The following is a 23,184-nucleotide window of genomic DNA, read 5'->3' as shown; positions in this document are numbered from 1 at the left end:
CAGCGAACCCCGCCTCTCCCCCTTGTGCCGCCCGCTCATTGGCTCGCTGCCGAGGGACTGCCGTTTCCTATTGGCTCTGCCACTGCCACTCTGGCGCGCGGCCCGGTCGGCTCGCCGCTGTCCCCTCGCCCCGCGCGCCGGGCGCCCCGCCCGCCGCCGCCCCGCCCTCCGTGGAGTCACGTGATGTTTTCGCCGCGGTGCTGCCGCCGCCGCCCGTGAGTGCGAGTGGCCGGAGCGACCGGTGGAAGCGCGGACCGGGCTGGGGGTGCAGGAGACACCGCCCGCTTCCCATGCACGGGGCGCTTCTCCGGTGAGCGCGGATTCCCGCTGCCCGCACTGTGCCCCATCCCCGGCGGCACCGGACCCTGCGTGGCCCCTAAGATGGCGAGCGGGATGAATGGCCCGGGCGGCGGCGGCGGTGGCGGCGGCAGCAGCAGCGGCGGCGGCGGCAGCGAGGAGGAGCCGGGCGCCCGGCACACGGGAGGCGGAGCCGCGCCCCAGCAGGAGCCCGGCGTGCTCGGCGCGGTGGCGGGCGAGGGGGAGCCGGCGGCGGGCGAGGGCGGGCGCTGCCCGTCCCCTCAGCCGCACCACCTGCTGCTGCTGCTGCGGCGCTCGCCCAGCACCTCGCTGTGTTCGGCGCCCGAGGCAGCCCCCGCGCCCGGCCGGGCCGTTCCTTCTGCGGGCCGCGGCGGGCAGCCCCCCCCGGCGGGCCGCGGCGCCGGCGAGGACGTGAGGAAATGCGGGTACCTGCGGAAGCAGAAGCACGGGCACAAGCGTTACTTCGTCCTGCGGGCCGAGAGCCACCTGGCCCCCGCCCGGCTGGAGTACTATGACAGCGAGAAGAAGTTCAAGAGCAGTCTGCGGGCGGCGGGGGCCGGCGGGGCGGCCGCGCTGTGCTGCCCCCCGCCCAAGCGGGTCATCCCCCTGTACCAGTGCTTCACCGTGAGCCGCCGGGCCGACGCTAAGCACAAGCACATCATCGCCCTGTACACCAAGGACGAGTACTTCGCCATGCTGGCCGAGAACGACGCCGAGCAGGAGGCCTGGTACCAGGCCATCAGCGAGCTCATGAATCAGAGCAAGAGGGGCTTCCTGGAGCAGGAGGACCATGCCGATCAGCAGGTGGATGAGGACGATGAGCACTACGGGGCCACCCTGAGGCCTGGCACCGTGTTCAAGGAGGTGTGGCAGGTCAACGTCAAGCCCAAAGGCTTGGGACAAACGAAAAACCTCACTGGAGTGTATAGGTTGTGCCTCTCCAGCAAGGCCATCCATCTTGTCAAGCTGAACTCGGAGGTGCCCTCTGTTCACTTGCAGCTTATGAACATTCGCCGCTGCGGACACTCAGAAAACTTCTTCTTCATTGAAGTGGGCAGATCTGCCTCTATTGGGCCTGGAGAGCTCTGGATGCAAGTGGATGATTCAGTTGTTGCCCAAAATATGCATGAGACTTTTCTGGATACCATGAAAGCTCTCAAGGCCTTTGCAGAGTTCAGGCCCCGAAGCAAGAGCCAGTCTTCTGGTGGTGGCAGCGGTACCAATCCCATATCCTTCATCACTACCAGAAGGCACTTGGGCAACCTACCCCCCAGCCAGACAGGCTTGCAGAGAAGATCTAGAACTGAGAGCGTTGCTGGAGGCACTCCTCCTACCACCAAAAGCAACAACTCCTATCGCTTCAGAACATCCAGTGAAGGAGAGGGAACCATGACTCGACCTTTTAGGTCAGTGACTGGGAGTCTGATACACCTGAATACTGCAAGGATGAATTTGGGCCGGCAAGAAGGGAGTGGAAGGTACGTGAGAGCCGCTTTCAGCTCATCTTACCACACCAGGTCTGCTTCCCTGCCTGTTTCTCATTTTCCCTCCACCACAAGTCCCATCAGTGTTTCTTCCAGCAGTGGCCACGGTTCTGCTTCGGACATGCTGACCAGGCCTTCTAGCTCATCTGTTTGTGGTTCCCCAAGTGATGGGGGATTCATCTCTTCTGATGAGTATGGCTCCAGCCCTGGAGATTTCAGGTACTTCAGGGTGAGAAGTAATACACCAGATTCCCTGGGAAACACACCACCTATCAGAGAGGAGAACTGTCTGAGTGAGTACATGTCAATGAATAAGCAACAGGGAGATGATGGCTCAAGAGATGATTATATGGAGGCTGAAAAATGCTTCCGGAAAAGAGCTTACTCTCTAACAAAGCCAACTTCTGTGGCAGTGCAGCAGAAGACAACGCAAACTACAGCTTTGTTGGATGAAGATTCTGCAGGAAATCATGGACGATTGCTTTACTCTGAAACACCAAAACTGAAAGATAACCATGAATTGGAGTACAGTGACACTAACCTTGATTCCATGTGTAACCAAAGCAGGAGTAAAGCCAGGGATGATGGGTACATGCCAATGATGCCAGGAGTTGCATCTTCTCTATCCAGCACCAGCGATTATTTGCCAATGACTCCTAAAAGCATGTCTGTTCCAAAACAGATTAACAATTCCTGGTCACCGTCTCAGGTTGACTCCCGAGGCTATATGATGATGTTTCCAAAGGGCAGCTCTTCACCTGTACGGAGTCCTTTAACTGGATTTGCTTCTAAAGGAAGTAATGAGAAGATCGTAAACAACGAGTATATGGATATGTCACCTGGCAATTCAGTTCCAAAGCACCCCAGTGATTCAAATTATATTCATACCACTTCTGTTTCCAAAGGTTTTAGTTCATATTTTTCTTTGCCCCGAAGCTTTAAGGCGTTATCAGGACAAAATGGTGACCACAGTGAATATGTTCCAATGTCTTCACCTGGAAAACTCTTGTACAGTGCACCAGAAAATGTGAAGGGGGTCAGCAGTGAAACTCTGGCTAATGGCATCTCTAAATTGCCGACGTTGAAAGGTTCGGATGAAGGACTTGGGCAGAGCAGGGCTGCCAGGCCCACACGACTGCCCCTCGGTACGAGAGGGAGTAATACCATCCCCAGGATGTATGATCGAACAGTTCCGCCTGAGCCAGCGAGTCCTGGTGAATACATCAATATCGATTTTAATGAGAAGGTGAGTAACACGCCGTATTCCTTATCTGCAGAAGGATCTCCATCATCTCTAGGCTCAAGTAGTGACCACAGACAGTCACCACTCTCTGATTACATGAGTGTTGACTTGGATGTGCAGTCACCAAAAGCAGCGAAGGAACTGTCGAACTCTCTAACAGATATTTCAATTTATTCAAGTTCCAGTATTCCTAGAAACCAACCGAACCCTGACTATGCCAGGCTTTCATTTGGTGCTGCATGTGTTAGCACGGCAAGTAACAGGACTGATGACTACACTGAGATGACGTTCAACATGGCAGCAACACCACCAAGGCCATTTGCCACTGAGTCTGACAGTGCTGTAAAGATGGATAGTCCTTCTTCCATCGTTAATAGACTCTGCATTGTTGATCGATATGCTGGTAGCAGTAGCTTCTCTGTCCCTAGCTCTGACCCTCCTATAGGACCGAAAGTGATTCGAGCTGACCCTCAAGGCAGGAGGAGACACAGTTCTGAAACGTTCTCTTCTGCTGGGACTGTGACCACCTCATCCTCTTTCTTTACTGACAGTAGCAAAAGACACAGCTCTGCCTCATTTGACAACGTTTGGTTGAAACCGGATGAAAACATTTCTGATGGTCAGGAAAACAAAATGTCCAGGGATACCTCAACTGGATTTCAGAATGGCTTAAACTACATTGCTCTGAATTTACGTGATGACCCTCTAAGCTGTGAGGCGAATACTACAGCGCCAGCTTGCCATCTCCAAAATGGTACTTCAGGTTTGGACAGTGGAGCTTATGTAAGCATAGATTTCAGCAGATCAGATGGGCTGAAGTGTAACGCGAGAAAAGGTTTGTAACTTTAAAAGCACTTCCCTTTCATGCTTGCTTAACCATTGGAATTAGATTGTCTGCTTAGTGCTGTCTTCAGAGTGGGGTAAATGCTTTTTATAATCTCCTGTGTTATTCTAGTACAACCAGTTTTGTTGTAGTGCAGCATCTGAACCGCTGAACAGCAGTGAAAGGGGATGTGGTCCTTGGCCTAAAGCATTCTGTGCCTCTTTTAGGCAGTCAGAGGTGTTATCAAACTGTCCTCTGCCTTTTCTTTTTCTTTAATTAATTTTGCTAGCATAAGCATTAATGGTATTTCATGTTGTGAATTCTTGTCCTGAGGTTATGGTAGCTCTTTCCTTCACTTCTGTTTTGCTATTTTTCCCTTCTTAGAACTAGATGACTCTTCATTTTTTTTCCCCTGAACTGAATTTTTTGTTGTTTAAAAGCTCAAAATGGCTAAATTTGTTTTAGAACCCAAAATTTGAGGCTTAAATTTATTTCTTGTTTCTTCTTAATGTAGTTGAAATACATATTATACAGGGTTTTTTATGTGCAAAACTGCTGAGATTTATTTAGCTGAATCTTATGTAAACAGAATTCAGGTTTTTTTCCCTTGAAGGATTGGTGGCTCCTTTTGGGCTTTGGTCTCCACAGCATCTTTGTGTCCTCTGGAGAAGCCTGAGGACTTGGCTGACCAGTGTAGAGGGGGGCTCAGGCAGCTCATGGCCTTCACATTCACCACCTAGGGCTCAGCTGAGCTGCCACCTTTCCCTGGGATCTGCCTTTTGTGCAGCCGGTGAGCAATGCCTGTGGCTGAGGAAGAGCAGGCTCTGAGCAGTGTCTCCCAGGTCTGAGACTTGGTGGGGGAGGCTGCTGCCTTTCAGGTTGTCAGTGGTAAGGTAATGCAGTTTGAAATGTGCATAAAAATAAAGGTGTTGCAGGTGGGGAGAAAGAGTATGGGGAGGAGGAGGGACACTCCTGTTGATGAGATAAGCTCTCATGGTGGGAGCAGAGCCAGTAATTAGTGGTGTCAGTGCATGTCCCCCGGCTGAGTGGCCTTGTGTGTGAGTGCTGTGCTGGAACTCAGGAGGAATAGTCATTGCTTTGGTGCCAGTGACCCACTGAACTCCTTACAGTAATTCACTCTCCTGGTCGAAAACCATATTTGTTGGAAATAATGTTTTCCTCTCTGCAAATGTATGTATAGTCAGTAATTGTTGGATACCAAGAGGAAATATTTAATCGTGGTTGGACATTGATACTTGTCTACTCTGTCCACAGATAAAGCAGTAAGGGGGCAGGCTGTATTTTCAAGACTTTTAATTAGTCTTGAACACTGGAAGGATTTTTTTTTTCCTAGTTTTTCTTTAAAATTAAGTTTCTAAAGGTAGAAGGTATTGCAGGAGCTTAAAATTGTGTAGCTTTTGCTAGTGGAAAGTATAAGCCTGACTCAGCTCGCATGCCATTCAGAGTCTGGCAGCACTGCTTGGGGCTGCTCAGAAATGTGTGGTTTGCCTTAGTGGTTTTTTTTCCTCTGCTTTGTTTTGTTGGTTGGAATCAAATTTAGAAGACGTTGAAAGTTGCCAGTCCAAGAAGTGCTTTCTTCCAAAGTCAGTCTTTCAGCACTTCAAAGATTTGTCTGCTAAATCTGCAGTCAGAGGCACACTGATTGCTGCAGCTAATTTGTGTTGAATTTCATGGTTGTTTTTAAAACACCTCCAAAACCAGCAGAATTTTAAACTTGATCTTATTCCCCTTATATGACTAAAATCTGTGTTATAAAGTAATTTTTTTAATATATAATTAGGATGAGAAAAGAACAAAGATATTTTCTTTTCAGCTACGTTGTAAATACTACATTGAAAAATACTTTACAAGAGATACTTGTGTTTACAAGAGAAATTGTATTTATGATAAGCATTTTGCTTACTGTTGCTGCAGCAAAGTATCTATAGCCCTGTGCTTGGGGTTTTTTCTTTCCCTATTACAAGTTGCAGAGGAGTGAGAGGCATAACAGCTGCTGGCTTTTGTTGGAAATTGAGGTTTTCTGGAAATGAAATGCATTAAAAGGAGGCAGAAACAGCTCTGTGCAAAAAAACATGGGCTTTGCCAGGAAATCAAGCATCTTTATAGTCCTAATGAAAACCACAAAATTTTACAAGGCCTAACAGTTTTCTGTGAAGGCAGTGTAAAATATTTCTGGTGTATAGCAGGAGGGTAGATGGGGTGTGGACACTTATCACTTGTAGGGGCTCATGAAGGGGTGAATAGATTTTGGAATAGTCCAGGCTAAAAGCAGCTTGCCAGACTTGAATTAGGTTCTGTAAATTGGTGGTGTATGTCTGTTTCTCAGGAATGACTTGAAACTCTTGATTATAAGGATAGTTGTTTATTTTCACATGAAATCATGTCTCTGAGCTATAGTAAGCACAATTTTTGGAGTCTGTGTTCTTTAAACAGCTTATTGGTTTCTATGGTAATAAAGCTTTTATTTCAATATTTTAAAAAGTTTTCTGTAATCCAGAAAAACATTTTCACATTCCAATAAGTAGTGAAAATAAAGCTTCAGTCTTAAACCTCTTGTCTCCTGAAGAGGTGTAGTGTGCCTTTAGGTAATTTATATTTTTAATACTTTTGGAGACTTAGCAGAACTGCATGCTGTCTTTCTTACTGCATCTCACTTTTTCAGTTTCTCTGCCTGAAAAAGTGCTCTGTGGCTAAATCCATTCTTAAGGAAAATATTTAGCAGATGTATTTACCCTTAACTTCCTAGAGAGGGGCTATCCCATCTGTATTAAATTCTGTCAGGTAGAGAACTCCATCTCTTCTCCTGAAACCACATTTTTATTGGAAGGAAAACACTTCCCAGCTTTGGATTGTTTGCTTTTGTTTTTGTTTGCTTAAGTGGCATATTGTGTTCGGTGACTCAGCTGTGTTCTCCAAACTGCTGAGGGTGGTGGAGTGATTTCCAATGCATCACTGCTCCCTCATTGTAATTCCCAAACTACTTTTGGTTCAGGTTCACTGATGTGCATCAAACTTTTTGTTTTCCCCTTCTCCATTCATGACATGTATGGAGGAGAGGGAGAGCACAAACGTGGAATGGTAACTAGGCCTGCCTTGTTATTAAATTTTTTTAGGGGTTTAGGCAAAGCTGAGCTCAGGCTTTATGTTGATAATGATAATAATAATATAAGATACTGATTTTCAGTGCTTGCAGTTTAAGGAGGTCATTAGCAAAACAATTTCATCATGAAATCGTTACACAATATTGAAGCAAGTGGTTTGCAGTTTTGATTACATGAATCTGAGTCATGACATTTTGTGCTAGGAGTACAGAACACTAAAGCTACTTCAAACAGGGCTTAGCTAATGTATACCTTGTTATTGGACCTTGTAGAAACTAAGCAGGATAATGAGAATGGGCAGTAATAAAATGCATAATGAGTCCTCTATAATACAAGTTTCTTCAGTCTTAATTAGAAATATTATACCTTCAAAGATACCCTGGACTCAAAAACCAGCTGTTCAGAGTAAATGTGATGTTCAGCTTAATAGCAGCTCAGCTATTTTACACCCACTCTTCAATCTTATCTGCTACTCTGTGATACTTACCTGGTATTTACTATGCTATGCTATTATTTAAGATGTTCTATGAAGTGCAGGATTATAACATAATTGTTCCTCACCTTTTTAATCTCTCCTGTTCCAGACTGGATGAGATTGCTGTGTATACTTTGGGAAGCTGAGAGGAAGGAAAACAACAGCAGCTGTAAAGGCAAACTTATGTTTCAAATTGTCCAAATCCATTCTGGTAACTTGCATATTTCAAATGCAAAATCTTGAAGAATATATGGAACAATCTATACTTTAAGAAATTCAGAAGCTGAAAGTTTTAGCTATTACTAATATAGTAAATTACAGTTATGGGGTATGAAGCAAATAACCACTCCTTTTGGGTTTCTAAGTAGTGGTTTTAAAGTTTGTTTCAAACTGAGGCTCTTCTGTATTGGCAGAATACTTAAGGCAGGGGCCCATTTAAAAATAATTTGAAGAACTCTACTGCAGCACATCCAAATGCTGCTGTGTATCCTACATCTTTGAAGTAGTGCTGGGGTAATAATTCTTAAAAAACCCAAACAACTCAAACCATTTTAATCTTGCTGTAACAGATGCCACTTTAATAATATTGGGTAACTTGCAGCTATGCTTAAAAATACCCAGGGTAATTTCTTCTTGAGTAGTATGTGAGCTGCTGAAGGCAGAACAGATTTTTGCCGTGTGGCGTGGGAGTGAGTTAATTATGACATATTTGACCAAGAATCAGTTCAGTTTTACTTGTACTTTGGTGAGAAAGTCTGAGACAAGAATGTTTCCCTGCCATTGAAAGAGAATGCTTACTTGGAGTCAATGTTGAAGTACTTCAGTTTCCAGACTTCAAATCCATAGTTGCAGCTGATGGTGAGGTTTGTCCTTTTGGAAGTCTAAGCCCTTTACCTTGTAGCTGTCTAGTAGGTGAAAGCATTGGCTGCAGGATACAGGGAGGTCTGGGAGTAATCCACATGGGTTCAACGTGCTTTTTGTGGTTGGTTTTGGGTTTGTTTTTTATTTTAAAATCTTTTGTTGAAATCTTAAGTGCATTATTACCCTACTACTCTTCCCTCTACAGTTTCACATTTTCCCCTCCTCCCTTGATGTCTGAGGGCCCCTTGTTTCCCTGTTGCTGGGGCAGCAGGTTGGAGTTGCAGAGAGTGGGCAGTGCTGTTTGGTCTTTCCAGAGGCTGTATTCCAGCATGTGATTACTGGGGTGGTTTGTCACTAGGTATTTCTTTGGGGTTTTTGTATGTCCAGTGGTATGTTAGCAGTAGGTAGAGTTTGGGTTTGCTTTTCTCTGCATATGGTCTTTTTTTTATGAAAGGATCTTTAATACATTTTCGTCATTTTGATTGCTCGGGGGAGGATTTATACCTTGAGGTTTTGGGTGGTACTAAAAAGAGCTTATAGTACTGTGTTGTACCTTGGTGTGTGTGCTCTGTTTGTGGGTCTGTGGTGCTCCCAAAACCATGCTGAATTCTGTTGATTGCACTAACAAGTTTGTTTTTCTGAGCTGAAGAAGAAAACAAACTCCAGAGTTCTATTTTAGGTACTGTTGTGATCAAATGTGGCATTCTTCAGCTCAGAGGAAAATGGAGTGATAAAACTGGAAGGCAGGTGTGAGAATCAAAGTCTCTGGAGCCTGGGGATGTACTATTACTGCTGTTTTCTCTTAAAATGGCTTATTGTCTTGCAACACAACCTTAAAGGGTGTGCAGGTCTTTGCTGGAGAACTGTTTGATGGTCCACCCTGAAAATTTGCTGTTTAACTTTTTTCAGTTTACGTTCTAAATACTCTCAGCAATCCTGTGAGAATACAAGTTGCACAAGTTGCACTGTTGTCTTGCAGGTTTAGGCAGTGACAGGGGAAAAATGGAGAAGTGTGTTCCAGTTTTAATCAAGCCCTGCAACTCTGTGAAGGTCACTCAAGCTTAGGGATGGGTTATGATTTACTTGAGAGGCAGAGCTGTGATCAGGAAGGGATTTCTGACATACTTGAGGGCAGTGGGAAGACAAAGGTAAATGAGCCTGACTCATCAAAGGCATTTCAGAAGTGTTCCCCGAGTATCTTATATAAATGATCTTGAACATATATAAGTGTTTGGATTTGTGGAGATTTTGCTTCAGGTGTAGCATTACCCCAGGAGCAAGAGCGTTAGTAGACTTAGCAAGAATTTTCTGCCCTCTTCAAGTCATGAGCTGTATCTTAAGGGCCAGAGGTTGCCTATTTCCAGACATTATTTTTCTGTTGATTTAGATCTATGGTTGGATGCAAACCATTGAGACTGCACCTGTGTGTATACATGTGTTTTGTGTGCCAGTGACTCATGAGTAAAGTGTGAGGTCTAATCTTTTTTTATTCTTCCAAGAAGAGAGGGTTTTTGAAAGAAGTGGCTTATACTGAAATTACTATAGTTAAGATTTGGCTGTAATTCCAAGTTAAAGATAAAACTTAATGTCACTCAAGAAAACTGAAAACTTTAATAAATTACTACTAAAGGTAAATAGGGTTGTATTCACTGCATAGCATAATGTATGTTATGAACTTTTATAAATACCAAACTGAATTATTATTTAGGACATAAATAAATAAGAATAGCACTTCCTTTTTGCTAGGGTATGAAAGGCTGAAAAATATGCTGCCTACTTGGAGGAAGGTTCCCTTTTTAGTAGAACAGAATTTTGCAGAAAGACTGAGAATATCAAAATGCCTTTTTTTTTCTTCTGAAAATTGTAGGAAGTAATATCAAAAGGGCTGCAAAAAAAACCTATTAAAATTGGTTTCTGAATTTATTGAGGCGCTGTTGAGGATCACACTATTCCCTGTGGAATCACACTTCCACAGGGAATAGTGTGATTCTGTTCCTGTACTCATGCTGACCCAGTTTGCTTTATCGTTTAGGTTCTTGCTGACCAGATGAATTAGCCATGTAACTTTTTTTTCCTGCTGGATAGACTGAACCTGAATTATATTTTGGGAACTAGTGCAACTAGTGCTTCTTGTTACCCAGATCTCTTAGGTTAGCAGGAGTTTGGGAAGTTCTTAGTGACAGTGAAGCAGATGTTGTATCATTGGTAAATAAGTCCTGATTGCATACTGGCCCAAGCAGAGTTTTTCTTGTGAGCTATGGGATAGGTCACTTGTATGAAAACCCTGTTGAAAATATTGACAGGCACTGGCATTTCTGTTTCCTGTATGGAATTATTTTGAATCTTAAGTTAATCTGTTAGAACAATTTGTAAGCTCTTTGCTTTTCCAGTAGTCACTGCTCTATAACAAAATTTGTTTTCTGTTTGAAATTTTGTGTGAAATGCTTTGGGAGACCTTTTTTTTTATATTTCACTGTGCGATGTTTTTTTAGGGTGGGTGGGATTTCTATTTAAGTGTTTGTAGAACAAGATTTTTTTAAATTGAAGATTGTGGTGAACAGGAAATCAATTAGAAATGAGCTGAAAAAATGAACAGATTTGATCTTGAGGTAATTCAGACATTATTACAACAGTCTGTTAATGAAAGCATGTAGCTCCAGACAGGATCTCTCCAGACAGGCTCTCTACTTGTTGTGGAACCTGAACAGGTAGACAGGATGGAGGTCCCCATATGGTGCCACAAATGTAAATGTGTTGGTCCTTCTCCTAAGGAGCTTACAATTTAAAGATGAAACTAAAGAGATGGATGAAACCTAATGTGCTGGGTGGAGAGTAAGATAGAGATCAAGGCTGCTGCCATTGGCAGAGTCCAGATAAGAGCCTGGGAGAGATAAAAGGCTGCTGAGAGTGGTTATAGGAGAGGAAGCTGGTGTAGGAACTTGGAAGGGTATGCACATGGCAAGGAGCAAGGGAAGGTAGTGTTGTAATGGTTTAAATGACTTGAAAAGGATGAGGTGAATATCAGAACACTGGCCAGGATATTAATCTTGGTAAGAGGAATGTGGGCCAACATGTATCTCTGAGTTAGGAACATGTCCCAGTGTTTACTTCTCCCTTTTAGATGTGGAATGTGATTTTTTTTCTGTTTTTATTTATTTTTCCTTTCTCTAAGTTAATTTTTGTGCAGACATGTGGCTGGTAGATTTGGTGTGAGCAGGTATGCATACCAAAACATGGGATGGCCCAGTGCAGCATCCCTTGGCAGATAATGTGGTATGGACTGGGGCCTCTCTTCTTGGTGAGTCTTTGCTCCAGAAGCAGCCAAGCTGGTGGAACTGCCTTGCCATTACTACTGGCTTGTTCTTGGGGTTTTTTCAGGTGGCATCTCTGAGTTTCAGGCAGTCTTCTAACATTGGAGAGAGGGTACAGTGGGACTTAGAAGATAGTCACCTTTAGGATTTGTAACCAATACCCCAGAGCATTTGGAGCCCATGTCTAGGTGGAGAGGTCTGCATGGGCCCTGAGTGCTGTCAGCTGCAGGGATGATGCCTGTGGAGGCTGGAGTGCAGCCCAGCAAAGGAGAAAGTGACTTTATTTCTGTGTCTGTAGATCAGGTTGAACCAATGCTGCAGTGGTTTTGGGTAAATCTGGAAGTGGTGGCAGCATCAAGGCTTGATTCACTGTTGAGGGTATGAGTGATTGAAATATTACTGTTGACTTGTTCCAAACGGCAGACCCTAAACAAGAGTTGAACACTGTTGATTAAACGTTGTCTGTCTTTAGAGTCAGTTTAACTCTTTCCTTGTCAGCTCCCAAACTGCTCCTGGAAGCTGGAAGAGCAATGCTTGGCTCTTGGGTCTGTCCTGAGGTTTGAGAAGATGTTGCTTCACACAGGCAGTCCAGTCTTAACCTTTCTTTTCCTCTCCTCCATGAGCCAAGGTTTGGGGTGTCCTAATATTAATGGAGAGTCGATAACGTAAAAGTTAGGAAATATAAAAAATTGATGTATGCCACTGATATGCGTGATAGCAGAGAGTGACTGCTAGCAAAGACATTTATTTTTCTATGCAGGCACACATGAGCCTGCACAGGTGTATAACTGTAGGTACTTGGCTGTGTAGTAACTTTTTGCCTTTGACAATCATTTATGGCACTAGAGGTGAAAGAAAGAGGTAGTGCTGAATGCTTGCAGGTGTTGAGGTCTAAAGTGGTTGAGAAGAGGGAAGGAATGAATTACAACAGGTGAAACTTCACGTAGAAAGGAAGTTTTGGGAAAGGTTGTTTGGAAGGTGGGGAGCTGTTTCACTAGTCATGAGTGACCCTGCCCTTTCTCTTGGTTGTGTTCCTAAGAACAGTTTGGCTCACTCAAACCCCAGACCTGTGCCTGCAAGCAGACACTACCCAGCAGAGGAAGAGCAGGGCAGGTGTGTATAATACCTCCCACAAACACACACCCAAGCCTCTGATTTTTTTTTTTTCTTTTTTTTTTTTTTCTTCTCCTTTCCAGCTTGGGAGATTTCTTGAGCCCTGTGTAGTTTGTCTGTTTTATAATTCAAGTCTGTTTTATAATTCTTTAATCCAAGTACTTTTCCAGTCTCTCTCTGATCCTGTGTAAACTCCTTGTATCCACAGCAGCCCCCAGTCCATCAGGACCTGCTGCCTGCAGACCTCTGTGCATTTTGGACCCTGCTCTGTACTAGTTTAGTTTGGCAGCCCCTGGCTTGTGTAGTGGAAGAGATAATAAATCTTATCTTTTTTCTCCAGGCCACTTAGGATTGTGTAGATGCTGTGCCCTCCTCTGCCTTAGGCTTGTACCACATGCAGTGTGGACCTGTGCTGTAATCTGGGCTTTTAAAATTTCCTGGTATGTTCCAGTACTTCTCTGCAGGCTGAAGGGTACTTGTTACCTGTTACCAGTCTGTTCCCCACTGGGAAGTTGTGTCACACCTTGCAGGAGTTTTCTCTGCACTACTGAAACTTCCCAAGTATTCCAGGTCCTTTCTGGGTGCGGGAAGCAGGGCTGTATGTATAGAGGTGTTTGCTGTGGCTGTTTTCTTTCCTATTTGTTTCCAGACAGTTCATAATGCCCACTTTGGAGCAAGGGCACAGACAGGAAATATTCCTCTCTATTGGCACTGAGGGCTCCTGACCTTTGTCACGGGAGCAGAGGGAATTGCAGCAGGTGGTATTCTCAGAAGCCGCACAAACAACTTTGTTTTTTTTGGCTAAAATTTACCCATATTTTCTGTGGTTCAGGTCAGGTGCAGTAACTCACACACTTGCTGAGAGAATGCTTTTTCAATACCAAAGCCTTTTTTTTTATTCTTCTGCAACCTGAAAATCTAAAGTTTTGAACTATGTGTTTTGAGGCGGAGAACAGTACATTTTTAGTGTTGTTGTGTTATACTGTAATAGAAATTTAGTTTAAAACCTCCAAACAAACAAACTTTAAAAAAATCTTCAACAACTTCTTGTCAAGCTGTCCAGTGCAATTTGAGTTGGTATTAGACCTCTGCCAAAACTGCAGGCAAGTTTACTAATTCTAGGAATAGTATCAGCAGCAGAGATGACATTAGGGAGTGCACGTACAGCCTTCCTAGAAACAAGCCTGCTGTTTATTCCAACAGGAAAAGAAGCCACTGTTGCAAGAGATAAGGCATTTCTGCTAAGTGAGTAGAAATTATCTGAAAGCATGGGAGAGGTTTTTAGCTGGTGAAATTGCTGAGCACTAATAGTAGCAAAACCATGTTTTGAATGAACAATTCTGGGATATTGTTACCAATTGCTGTGTTTAAATAGTTTACCCACTGAAAAGTGGGTCATGCATCAGGGTTTTTTTTTACCAAATTTTGCTTTTTTTTTTTTTTTTTTGCTTGTGGAAAGTCAGTAAAATTATAGGTTCAACATATATTAGTTAGCTGATTTTGAGCATCATTAGTCTGTTGTTGGCTGAAGAAAGAATGTGGAGTATGTGCTTGGTGGTCAGCAAGTAGTTGAAGACCTTGCCAAATCAGGATGTCTCTGTGTCAGGGCCTCGTTTGGGTCACCCAGGCACCAACACTCACACGTGAGGGATGCAGCAAGTGGGTCAGGTTTGGATTTGTGTTTGTAGACTTGGTGTCTGCCAGGTGCAAATTAAGAAATTTGGCTTTTCTCAAGTAACTCTGCTTGCCTCTAGCAAGGTCTAAAGCTATGCCATTAAAATAAGAATTCCAAGAAATAGGACAATGGCATGGGATAGTATCTGTGTATTTGGTAAAATTTGGAGCAAAAGAAAAATTTTCCGTAATTTGTGAAGAAAGTATTTGGGCAAATGAGCCCTCCCTGGCCTGCCTGCCATGGGGAGGGCTCCATGTGGAACTTGCTGCTGTGCTCCTGACCCAGCCTGGCTGCTGAACAAAATGCTTTTGGATGCCACATTGTGTCCTGAGGTTGTGCTGGGTGTAGTGCTTTCCTGAACAACAGGAATATTGTGTGGCCGTGTGCACAAGAAGTCTAGGGCTGCTCTGCTGCTTTTGATCTGCATAAATCAGATTAATTCTGATTTCCCCCTAACCTGAAGTTCAGGAAATGGAGAACTTCAGCAGTGTTCTTCAGAAAGCATTAAGCTGTCTTAGTCTTTGACATGGAGATTTTAATAATTTAATTACCTTAAACTAGTATCTTCTGTAAGCAAAGCTTTTATCCTTTTAGGAATCAATTGCAGAATTATGTCAGTAAAAGCCTTTCCTGTAAAAACAGGTATTATTAAGGATGGATTTCTTTGAAAGAATTAGGGTATGTCTGCTGTGTTCTCAGAACCTCTCAGTATGTTTCAAAGTGTCCTGACTTGTATGGCCTTGATAATTCAGATGGAGGAAATGAAGTGTAAATTCCATATATTCTCATCCCATACGTTTTCAAGTGGAACACACTGGGTTTGCAGCTAATGAATTACAGCTGATTTATATCTCTGCCCCTAATTTTTATAAAACTATGTGATTTTTGCATAGAAAACTTGCAGAGTGCTTTCTCAGTGTGTTCCTTAATTTTAAATAAAACGTCTTTCAGCAATGCTGCCATCCTATTTTAAATAGTTGCCCCTTAGTTTCTCTTCTGCCTTGTGATCTTTTTCCCTGATTGTTCTCAGCAAAATTCAGATAGCTGCCTGTAGTTTTATAATCTGATCCCAGCTTAAACTGATGAATTGAAATGGAATTGTGTAATGAAGAGAACGTCACTTCAATTTTCCAAACTTTGCTTATATATTTCATGAGATGAACTTTGAAAGTGTTTGGAGGCTGTCCAGACTCGTTTTCCATATTAAACATTGATAAGAAGTTGAATTTGTATTGTTCTCAATAGTCTGAAGCAGTAGAGCTCAATTTTGAATAAAGGCTGAAGCTTTTGTGCAAAATCTATTAATAGAGCTGAAGTTTGGATAGAAAAGCCCAGTGGAGGGTGCAGTGCAATGAAAACTCCTTGGAGTAGTATATTTCTGGGCTGCCTCGAAAGTTTTTTGCAGAGGTTTTTTTGCTGCTCTGCTTGTTTGTTGTCATGATCAGTTATCAGATTTTTTTTTTTTCTTAGACTGTGTAGATTTTCTTAGAAGAGCTTGTGACAGTCCAGGAACAGCTGTGTGTTTACACTGCAAGCGAAAGTTCTGTCTGATCTGACTACCAGACTTTACTTGGTGGCATTTTTGTTTGAGAACTTCCAGGGAATGCTGGTTTACTCTGTGAGAATGTACCTCTAGTTCACATCTCATAATTCGTTTATCTTAGAGAAGAGCTTCTTCATCCCTTTTTCTGTCAGCTTCCTTTACTGTTCAGTCAGTACTGAGTTAAATCCATTCATATGGGATCTGGTATGAAGTGTTAATCTGGTTTTTATTGTTGATCAGCAATTCTCATATCTGTACTATTAACACAGGAAATTGATGTCTAAGGAATCTTACATTATGAGACTGAAATAAGATTATTCAGCTTCACAGAAGCACTGCTGTTTTCTTCAAGCCCTGCATGGCCTCAGTAGGTTTCCTTCACCAACTGGTTAATAAAAAAATGGAAGCAGCTCAGGTGTAGGAGAGAAGAACCGTCAAGAAGCTTAATGTGTGAGTTCTTTTGTAAACTCTGAAAATAAGGCCACATCCCTTCAAAAGGTTCCTTCTGGTAGGGGCCACGGAGGTGGGAATCCAGGTGTCAGCAGCACAGCACACGCTGGCCTTGTTCTCACATTGAACCCATTTTACACCTCTTCTGATGAACAGCTTCTCTTGATAAACCTCCCTGGTGCCCAGGTGACCCCGAGGTGCTGCTTGCCCCTGTGGGCAGTGGGAGCAGTGACCTGGGAGACTCAGTGAGGGGGTGCTGTGACCCAGCCCAGCTCCAGGGATGGGGGGTTTGGGAATTGTGCCAGGGCTCTGCTCTGTGACTGCACAGCTGCCTTGGGCTGGGCTCAGACCCCACTTGCCCCCGGGTGCAGCCTCCACTGGTGGTGACATGGGATTTCTGGGATGCTGGAGGTTCCTGCTAGGTGACCTGTGGGCCTTTGGCTGCAGCACAGATGGACTCCTGAGGTGGCCCTTGGGAATGGTGGTGACAGCAGCACTTTGCGGGAGGGATCTGGCGAGACTTTGGTCTCTTCTTAGATTTCAAATGAAATATTTTTCTTTTATGTGGTCAGGTTTCACAAGTTGCTGTTAGCCTCTTCTGTCTGAGAAAAGATATATGATAAATGTGATATATATGATATATGTGTCCATATATACCTCTGTGTGTGTGTGTGTGTGTGTATATCTCTGCTTGATACTTTCATACCAAAAAGTGCTGATGACTCAGGACACCAGCCAGCTGTACTGCTCCAACTGCAATATTGCAGTTTCCAGCTTTAATAAGGGGATTAGAGAAGTGGTGACAAGCAATAGCTCCATGTATGAAAGACTCAAGGACTGACATCAGCTTGTAGGTAATGTTTTTGTGAAACTTGCTTATGTTTATTTACAGATCACACAATTCTGTTTTACCTTAAAAACGGAGAAGAAACATGTTCAAGTGTAGTTTATAATCATGGTGGCAGGAATTTAGTGAGCTCTTGTTTAGGATGTGCAGAGTTTTGGGAAGGGGAGATGCTGCAGGGAGGTCCCAGGCTTTCTTCTGGTTTCTGATAAATTAATCTGTGCTATTGGAGGTCCTGCCCAGAGTTCCCCGATGCTCTTGCTCTAGAATTGGTTGCCATGCTGCTGTCTGAGTACATCAGGCTGCTTCAGAGAATTAAACTTAGGATTTAAGCAGGCTTGGGATTTTTTTGCTCTGAAGCCCTTCCCCTTCCCCTCCAAATATCTTAAATGTAATTTGGCATTAGTTTATGAAAATTTTCAAAACATTTTAGGTGTAAATACTGAGTTCTGCCATATGGGATTGTCTCATTCAAGCAACTGGGCCTTTGCTCTTCAAAATATTTTGGGGATGTGCTTGGAGAGATTAGAATAACTTGTCAAACAGCTTTCAGGTGTGTCTTGTGTGTAAGGCGTGGAGGAAAAATGTCCTGACAAAAGCAGAGACAGTTTTTGAAGTTCCTTTTATGTGAGCTTACAGGTCCACAGAAAGGAAAGGGTGGGGGGTTGCTGGTAAAGTTAATTTTTATTGAGTATAAGTTTAATATAGAAGCTTTAACTGTTTTAATGTTTGACTTGCATGCATCACTGAGGTGTGATTCATTGCAAGCTGTGGTGCATATTTTCATTCTTTGGTCTTACAACAAAACAATATTTTTCTAAAGAGGAAAATCATTTCAGAAATAATAGCTTCATTTGGCTTTTGTGAAAACAAAGCCATTGCTGACCACATCACGCTCTGTGAGTACCAAGCAATAGCTTTTTGTAGTGATCTTATGATGTCTGTGAAATAACACAAATAGAGATTCTCAAGTTGTGGGTGTATTTTGGCTGTTTCTTCCTTTAATTGTGGAAAACTAACTTGCTGTATTTTTGAAATCACTGAAATATTTGAAAAATGAAACACAGCAACAAAACCTGGACCTTGGTGAGGGCTGTGTAGGATTAAAAGGGAGTTTCTCCTGAAGTGGAAGGAGCCCTCTATACTTCCACACTACTGCCAGCCCTGCCATTGCCTTTGCCCCTCTGTCTGTGGAGCCAGGGGCAGCCTTTGCTGAGTGCTGGGATGAGGCAGGGCTGCTCAGCTGAGCTTTGGTCTTTTTTCTATTTTTTTTGCTTTCTTATTTCTTTTGGAGGGAGAGTAATTTTAGCTGGACAGAAGTCAGAATTTCTTTAGCACAGGGTGGAGTTTGTGTGTGCATACCTCATGATTGGTTTGTAAGTAAACATACAGGTGTGCTTTATTACACATATTGCTTGTTCTTTACATGGTCATCTTTTCTTTAGCATATCCTTGGAGTAGAGGCAAGGAAGAGCTATGCAGTTTTCAGCAGTGAGATGTAACTGATGTCCTTGTGACCCACCAGAAGAGCATGAGCAGGATTAAGCCCTGAAACTCCTTCCTCTGTTCTAAGGGTCTGTGCTGCCATTGCTGTGCCATTGCTGTGTAATGAGGTGCTCCCATATTGCAGCTCAAGCAGCTCCTGGAGCAGGAAGAGAGCTGGCACTGTGTGGCTTTGAGGGGAATAAGTAGCTGACATTTCTGTATCTGTTGTTTCCTTAAGCCTAAACCTCTTGCACTCATTGTTCCTCAATGAGAGCAACCAGCTGTTTCCTTCTTCACTGTACTGCAGGGAAACATCCTGCAGGGATGTACCTCCAGCCTTGCAGAAAAGGTGGGCACAGACGTCTGCCTGGCAGAGGACAGTGCCCTCACTCTTGGCTGAGAGGACAAAAATGGTGGAAGAGGACAGTCTGTCTCAGCTGGGAGAGTGTGATTCACTGACTGGGTTGACAGTATCCCTCCAGACTGAAAATGAGTATTCACGTTGGCTCAGCTGGGAGCGGAAGGGGTTTTGTAGAGAGCTGGAAAGTGACTTTTTATATGTTCCTCATTTGTGTTCATAAAACTGCAGAAAGCATTTGCATGCCCTTCATCACTTTGTCTTCCATGTCAGGAAACTCCTGAGTTGTTCTGAGGTTGGCATGTGCAGGGCTGATGTTGTGCTTTGAGGGCAGACTCCCTCCTGTTTTCATTTGTGCCTCATGGTCCATCTGTACCTTCCTGCAATACAAGAGTGTCTTTTTTGACCCTCATTTTAGGAAGTGCTTGGATTTCTGCCTTTTCCAGTCAGCTGGGAGCTCCTGAAGAAAGGAGCTGCTGTAGCTGTGTGCTTTTGTACTTGGGTGTTGCCTTTCAGTGAGACTTTTTTCAAAAAGGAAAGAGTGTGCTGAGAGGTGTTTCTAATTATAACTAAAAAAGCTTTTTCCTGAAAAGCCGAGGACGGGGCATGCAGCTGTCCTGACTTGCTGCTCCTTGCTAGGAGCAGGCAATGCAGGAGGGTTGGTGTTGCAGCTGTGCCCTGCTGGGAGTGGGAGTGTTGGCTGCAGGGTCTGTCACACCTGGTGAGGCAGCGCTGGGGCTCTGTGCAGCCTCGGCAGGGCAGTGGGGACAGTGCAGTGGGAGCTCTGAGCCTTGGGCTGTCCCCAGTGTGGGCTGGCAGCTGCCCCAGTTCCTGTCCCATGTACACGTGTCACTCTGGCTGCAGTGGCTCTTCAGTGCTTCAGACGCCATCGTTCTTCCTTCCCTCAGGGTCTGTGAAGGGTTGGCAGCTGGGAGTGTCCCCTCCCTCTGTGGAGGACCTGCGTTCTGCAGTCAGCAGTTCTCACTCCTGCAGTGGATAAGCTCCATGTGTTCTCCTCCCTAGAAAACATTTTTTTCTGATATAACTTGCATCTGAAATGTCACTGACTTTTTTTCCCCCCCTCCTTTCTAGACTGATTGCATTGCCATGGAAACCATTGTTGGAAGAGAAGACTTTTCTGCTGGTAACTCCAGAAACTGTGTGGTGCTTTTGGAAGCAAAGCTCAGCTCCAGCCGGCTACTTTCATTTCCACCAGCACGGACATAGACAGAGATTCTTTTCATTATTTTTTTTCATAGACATCGGCTCTCTACAATTGAATTAATTTGAATTGATGTTTTTTCATAGCTGTGCTTTGGTGATGGAATTTGGTCTTTCATGTCATATCTATTTGGGAGGCAGTGTGAATGCTAATAGGAGATCCCTGTATGTCCCTTTCTTCTTCCTGCCTCTCTTGTTAATTTTAAAAAAAAAATTATATTCTGAGAAGTCAAAGCTGGTTTCTGATTGTCTGTTTAACATGGGTTTTACTTCTCTGGTACATTAACAAGTGGTTAGCTTAAAACATGTATTGCTTAGAAATACTTTGGCAGTTCAGGATTTTTCCAGGTGACTGGGCAGAAGGAGGGAGGGAGAGGTGCACATTAGCTTGAGGGGTAAACCCGTGGGACTGGACGGGTCTGAGGAAAAGAGACCTCTTCTGCCTTTTTTTTTTTTTCTTTTTTTTTTTAAGGTTTTGCTTTTATGGTACAAGAGGTATTTCTTGAGCATAGGCTAGAGGCTTTTCAGTCAAGTGTCTGTCAGAGCTTAAACGGAAATTTTTTTTGCTCAGAATTTTGGTATGTACAAAGTAGGATTAATGGGCTGGTTGTCTTGTAGATTGTTTTTGTTCTTGTTTATAAATATGAATTGTGTAAAATGAGGTTTTTTTTCATGGATTCGAATGGAAAACTGCGGAGTCGTATCCAATGTTTGTGACTTCTGCATTAGATTTGTCAGCTGTAGCTTTTTAAAGGGAAACCACCCTAATTGATCTTACTTTCAACCAAAGTCCCACTTTTAATTTGGGACTATTTTTGTTCTTTCTTTCTGGCATAATGGGGAAATAAAGTAAAATGTTGGCTCATCGATTGTCTTAATCCCACTGACAGAAACGTGAACAATGACTATTTAACATTTATTAAAATAAGCCCTGATTTTACTACAATTTAAGTGCTTCACTCTTGTACTGAATTTTTTTTTGGTTGAAATGAGTTTAGCTTTTTAACACTGCTATGAACTTAAAAGAGCATGACACTAGTCATTGGTACATGCAATGGATTATAAAAGGCACTGACGATTGCTAAAGGGTTTCAAAGTGGTACACAAATCCTCATGCTGTACTGCACCACACAGCTGGGAATCCTCCACATGTATATTGTACAACGGATGGGCCAGGCTGCCTCACCTCCAACAGACAACCTTTAGATTGCTGGTACAGTTTGTGGAACAAATCAGACACTGTCAGCTTGGATTGTTCAGTGATGTGTACCCAGATCTATTTCTGAGTAGTAATGAAATGTACATGTCACTAAAATAAGAGGTGATTGTTTTGGGCTTTTTTTAGGAAACATGGTACCAATCAGTTTACACAGTGTCTAGTGACAGGAAAAACTGTTGCTACAGGGTTTAAAAGCACAGACCTGTTTTTGATTCTGGAAGAGAAGTTTCAGTTGGTACAATTACTTGCTGCTAAACATACAGGAATTAAAAACACGACCACTTTTACAGACCATGATACTGTCTTGCCATATAGCTGTTGGTTGGTCTCATAAATGAATAATGCAATACATAGACAGCTTTTTATAAAGCTTTACATCTTTTCTAAGAAATCAAAATTTGGTGAAGATAGTTCTAAACATTTAATGTGAAAGGAAAAGGTTGTTTTGAAGAAATTTGTTACATACTTATTTCATATTAGAGTCCCTGAGGCTGCCATTGTACAATATACAGCACTGATTTAATACATGCTGAATAAATAAGTAAATGGGTAACCTCAAGTATAGTGGTACAAATACTAATAGGTACGGCATAATAAATATGCAATCTTTTTGAATCTCTTAGTTTACAGCAACTAATTTATTCAGTATTGTGCTGGAAGAACATTTTCAGATGATGTAAAACATATCACTATATATACTACCTTCCAGCTACCCGTTTATGCTGCTGTATAGTACGAAAATACCAATGATAGAACAATGTTTGTCCTGTAAATTTAATTTGATATTGGACAGTTATTGTCTGTACAAACTAAAACATATATGGTTGAAACTGTTCATTATATTTGCTATTTCTGCTCCACAGATCTGTTTTAAAGTTGGGCTGATTGATCTGGCTTTGTCTTCCATTGTAAATATTGTTCTGTTGTTTTCTTTGTAAAACACATCGCGTTTGCGGTTTTGGGAGACTGGCTTGAAGCTCTGTATAGTGTTTATATTTATCTGACTTGGCTTTCCATAGAGCTACTTGCAGTAAATACGTGTTCATGTAGCTCCGTGTCTGAGTTTTATTTTTAAACAAACTTTTGGGTTTTTCCATCAGACCTCCTGCAGCACCTGCTTCTCCTGAAAGTGGTTTTGTCACCCTGGATCCCTGAAGATTTGGAGAAATTTTTGCACTGCTTCAGGGTAGTGATTCCCCATCTCTCCAGTTTTCTTTGCCTTTTCACTTAGTTCAGAAGGTAAGATACAGAAAAATGCCCAGAAGTTTTCTTTGCCATGGATTCATAGTGTCTGTAAATGATTATGCTTTGGAGTGAAAACAATAACAACAAAATACCTACAAAATCAGTGACCAATACATTTTCTGCTTTAAATGTAGAAGGCATGAACAAAAAATTGCCACAAACTTTGTCCATGACTGGATAGGGAAGTCTCATGATCAAAAAGTACTAGTCCTCAAAGACATTTTTAGCAATGCATTATCAAATAGGGGCCTGACTTTGGGGCAGGAGCCAACAGGTGTGTTTTGGTGTTCTATCTTTTGCAGTGACATTTTGGTTTTAAAGATAGAGTAAATAGCTCTCAGTATGTGAAACCCAAACACAAATAGATCATCTCATCACTTCACGTAATGCACCC

The 23,184-nt window shown here is 43.1% G+C and overlaps 1 protein-coding gene across 1 annotated transcript; it reads left to right on the top strand.

Moving 5' to 3' along the window:
* Positions 1-241: 241 nt before the first annotated feature.
* IRS4 (insulin receptor substrate 4) lies at positions 242-22,594 on the top strand. Its single transcript, XM_030228916.2, has 2 exons — positions 242-3,880; positions 20,198-22,594. Exons 1-2 carry the CDS (start codon positions 382-384, stop codon positions 20,200-20,202), a joined length of 3,504 nt encoding a protein of 1,167 aa, XP_030084776.2. The 5' UTR covers positions 242-381; the 3' UTR covers positions 20,203-22,594.
* The last annotated feature ends 590 nt before the right edge of the window (positions 22,595-23,184 follow it).

This window comes from Serinus canaria, chromosome 4A (assembly GCF_022539315.1).
Source record: "Serinus canaria isolate serCan28SL12 chromosome 4A, serCan2020, whole genome shotgun sequence".
Lineage (NCBI taxonomy): Eukaryota > Metazoa > Chordata > Aves > Passeriformes > Fringillidae > Serinus > Serinus canaria.
Note: the sequence above shows the minus strand (reverse complement) of the source record. Positions and strands in the feature narration are given on the sequence as shown.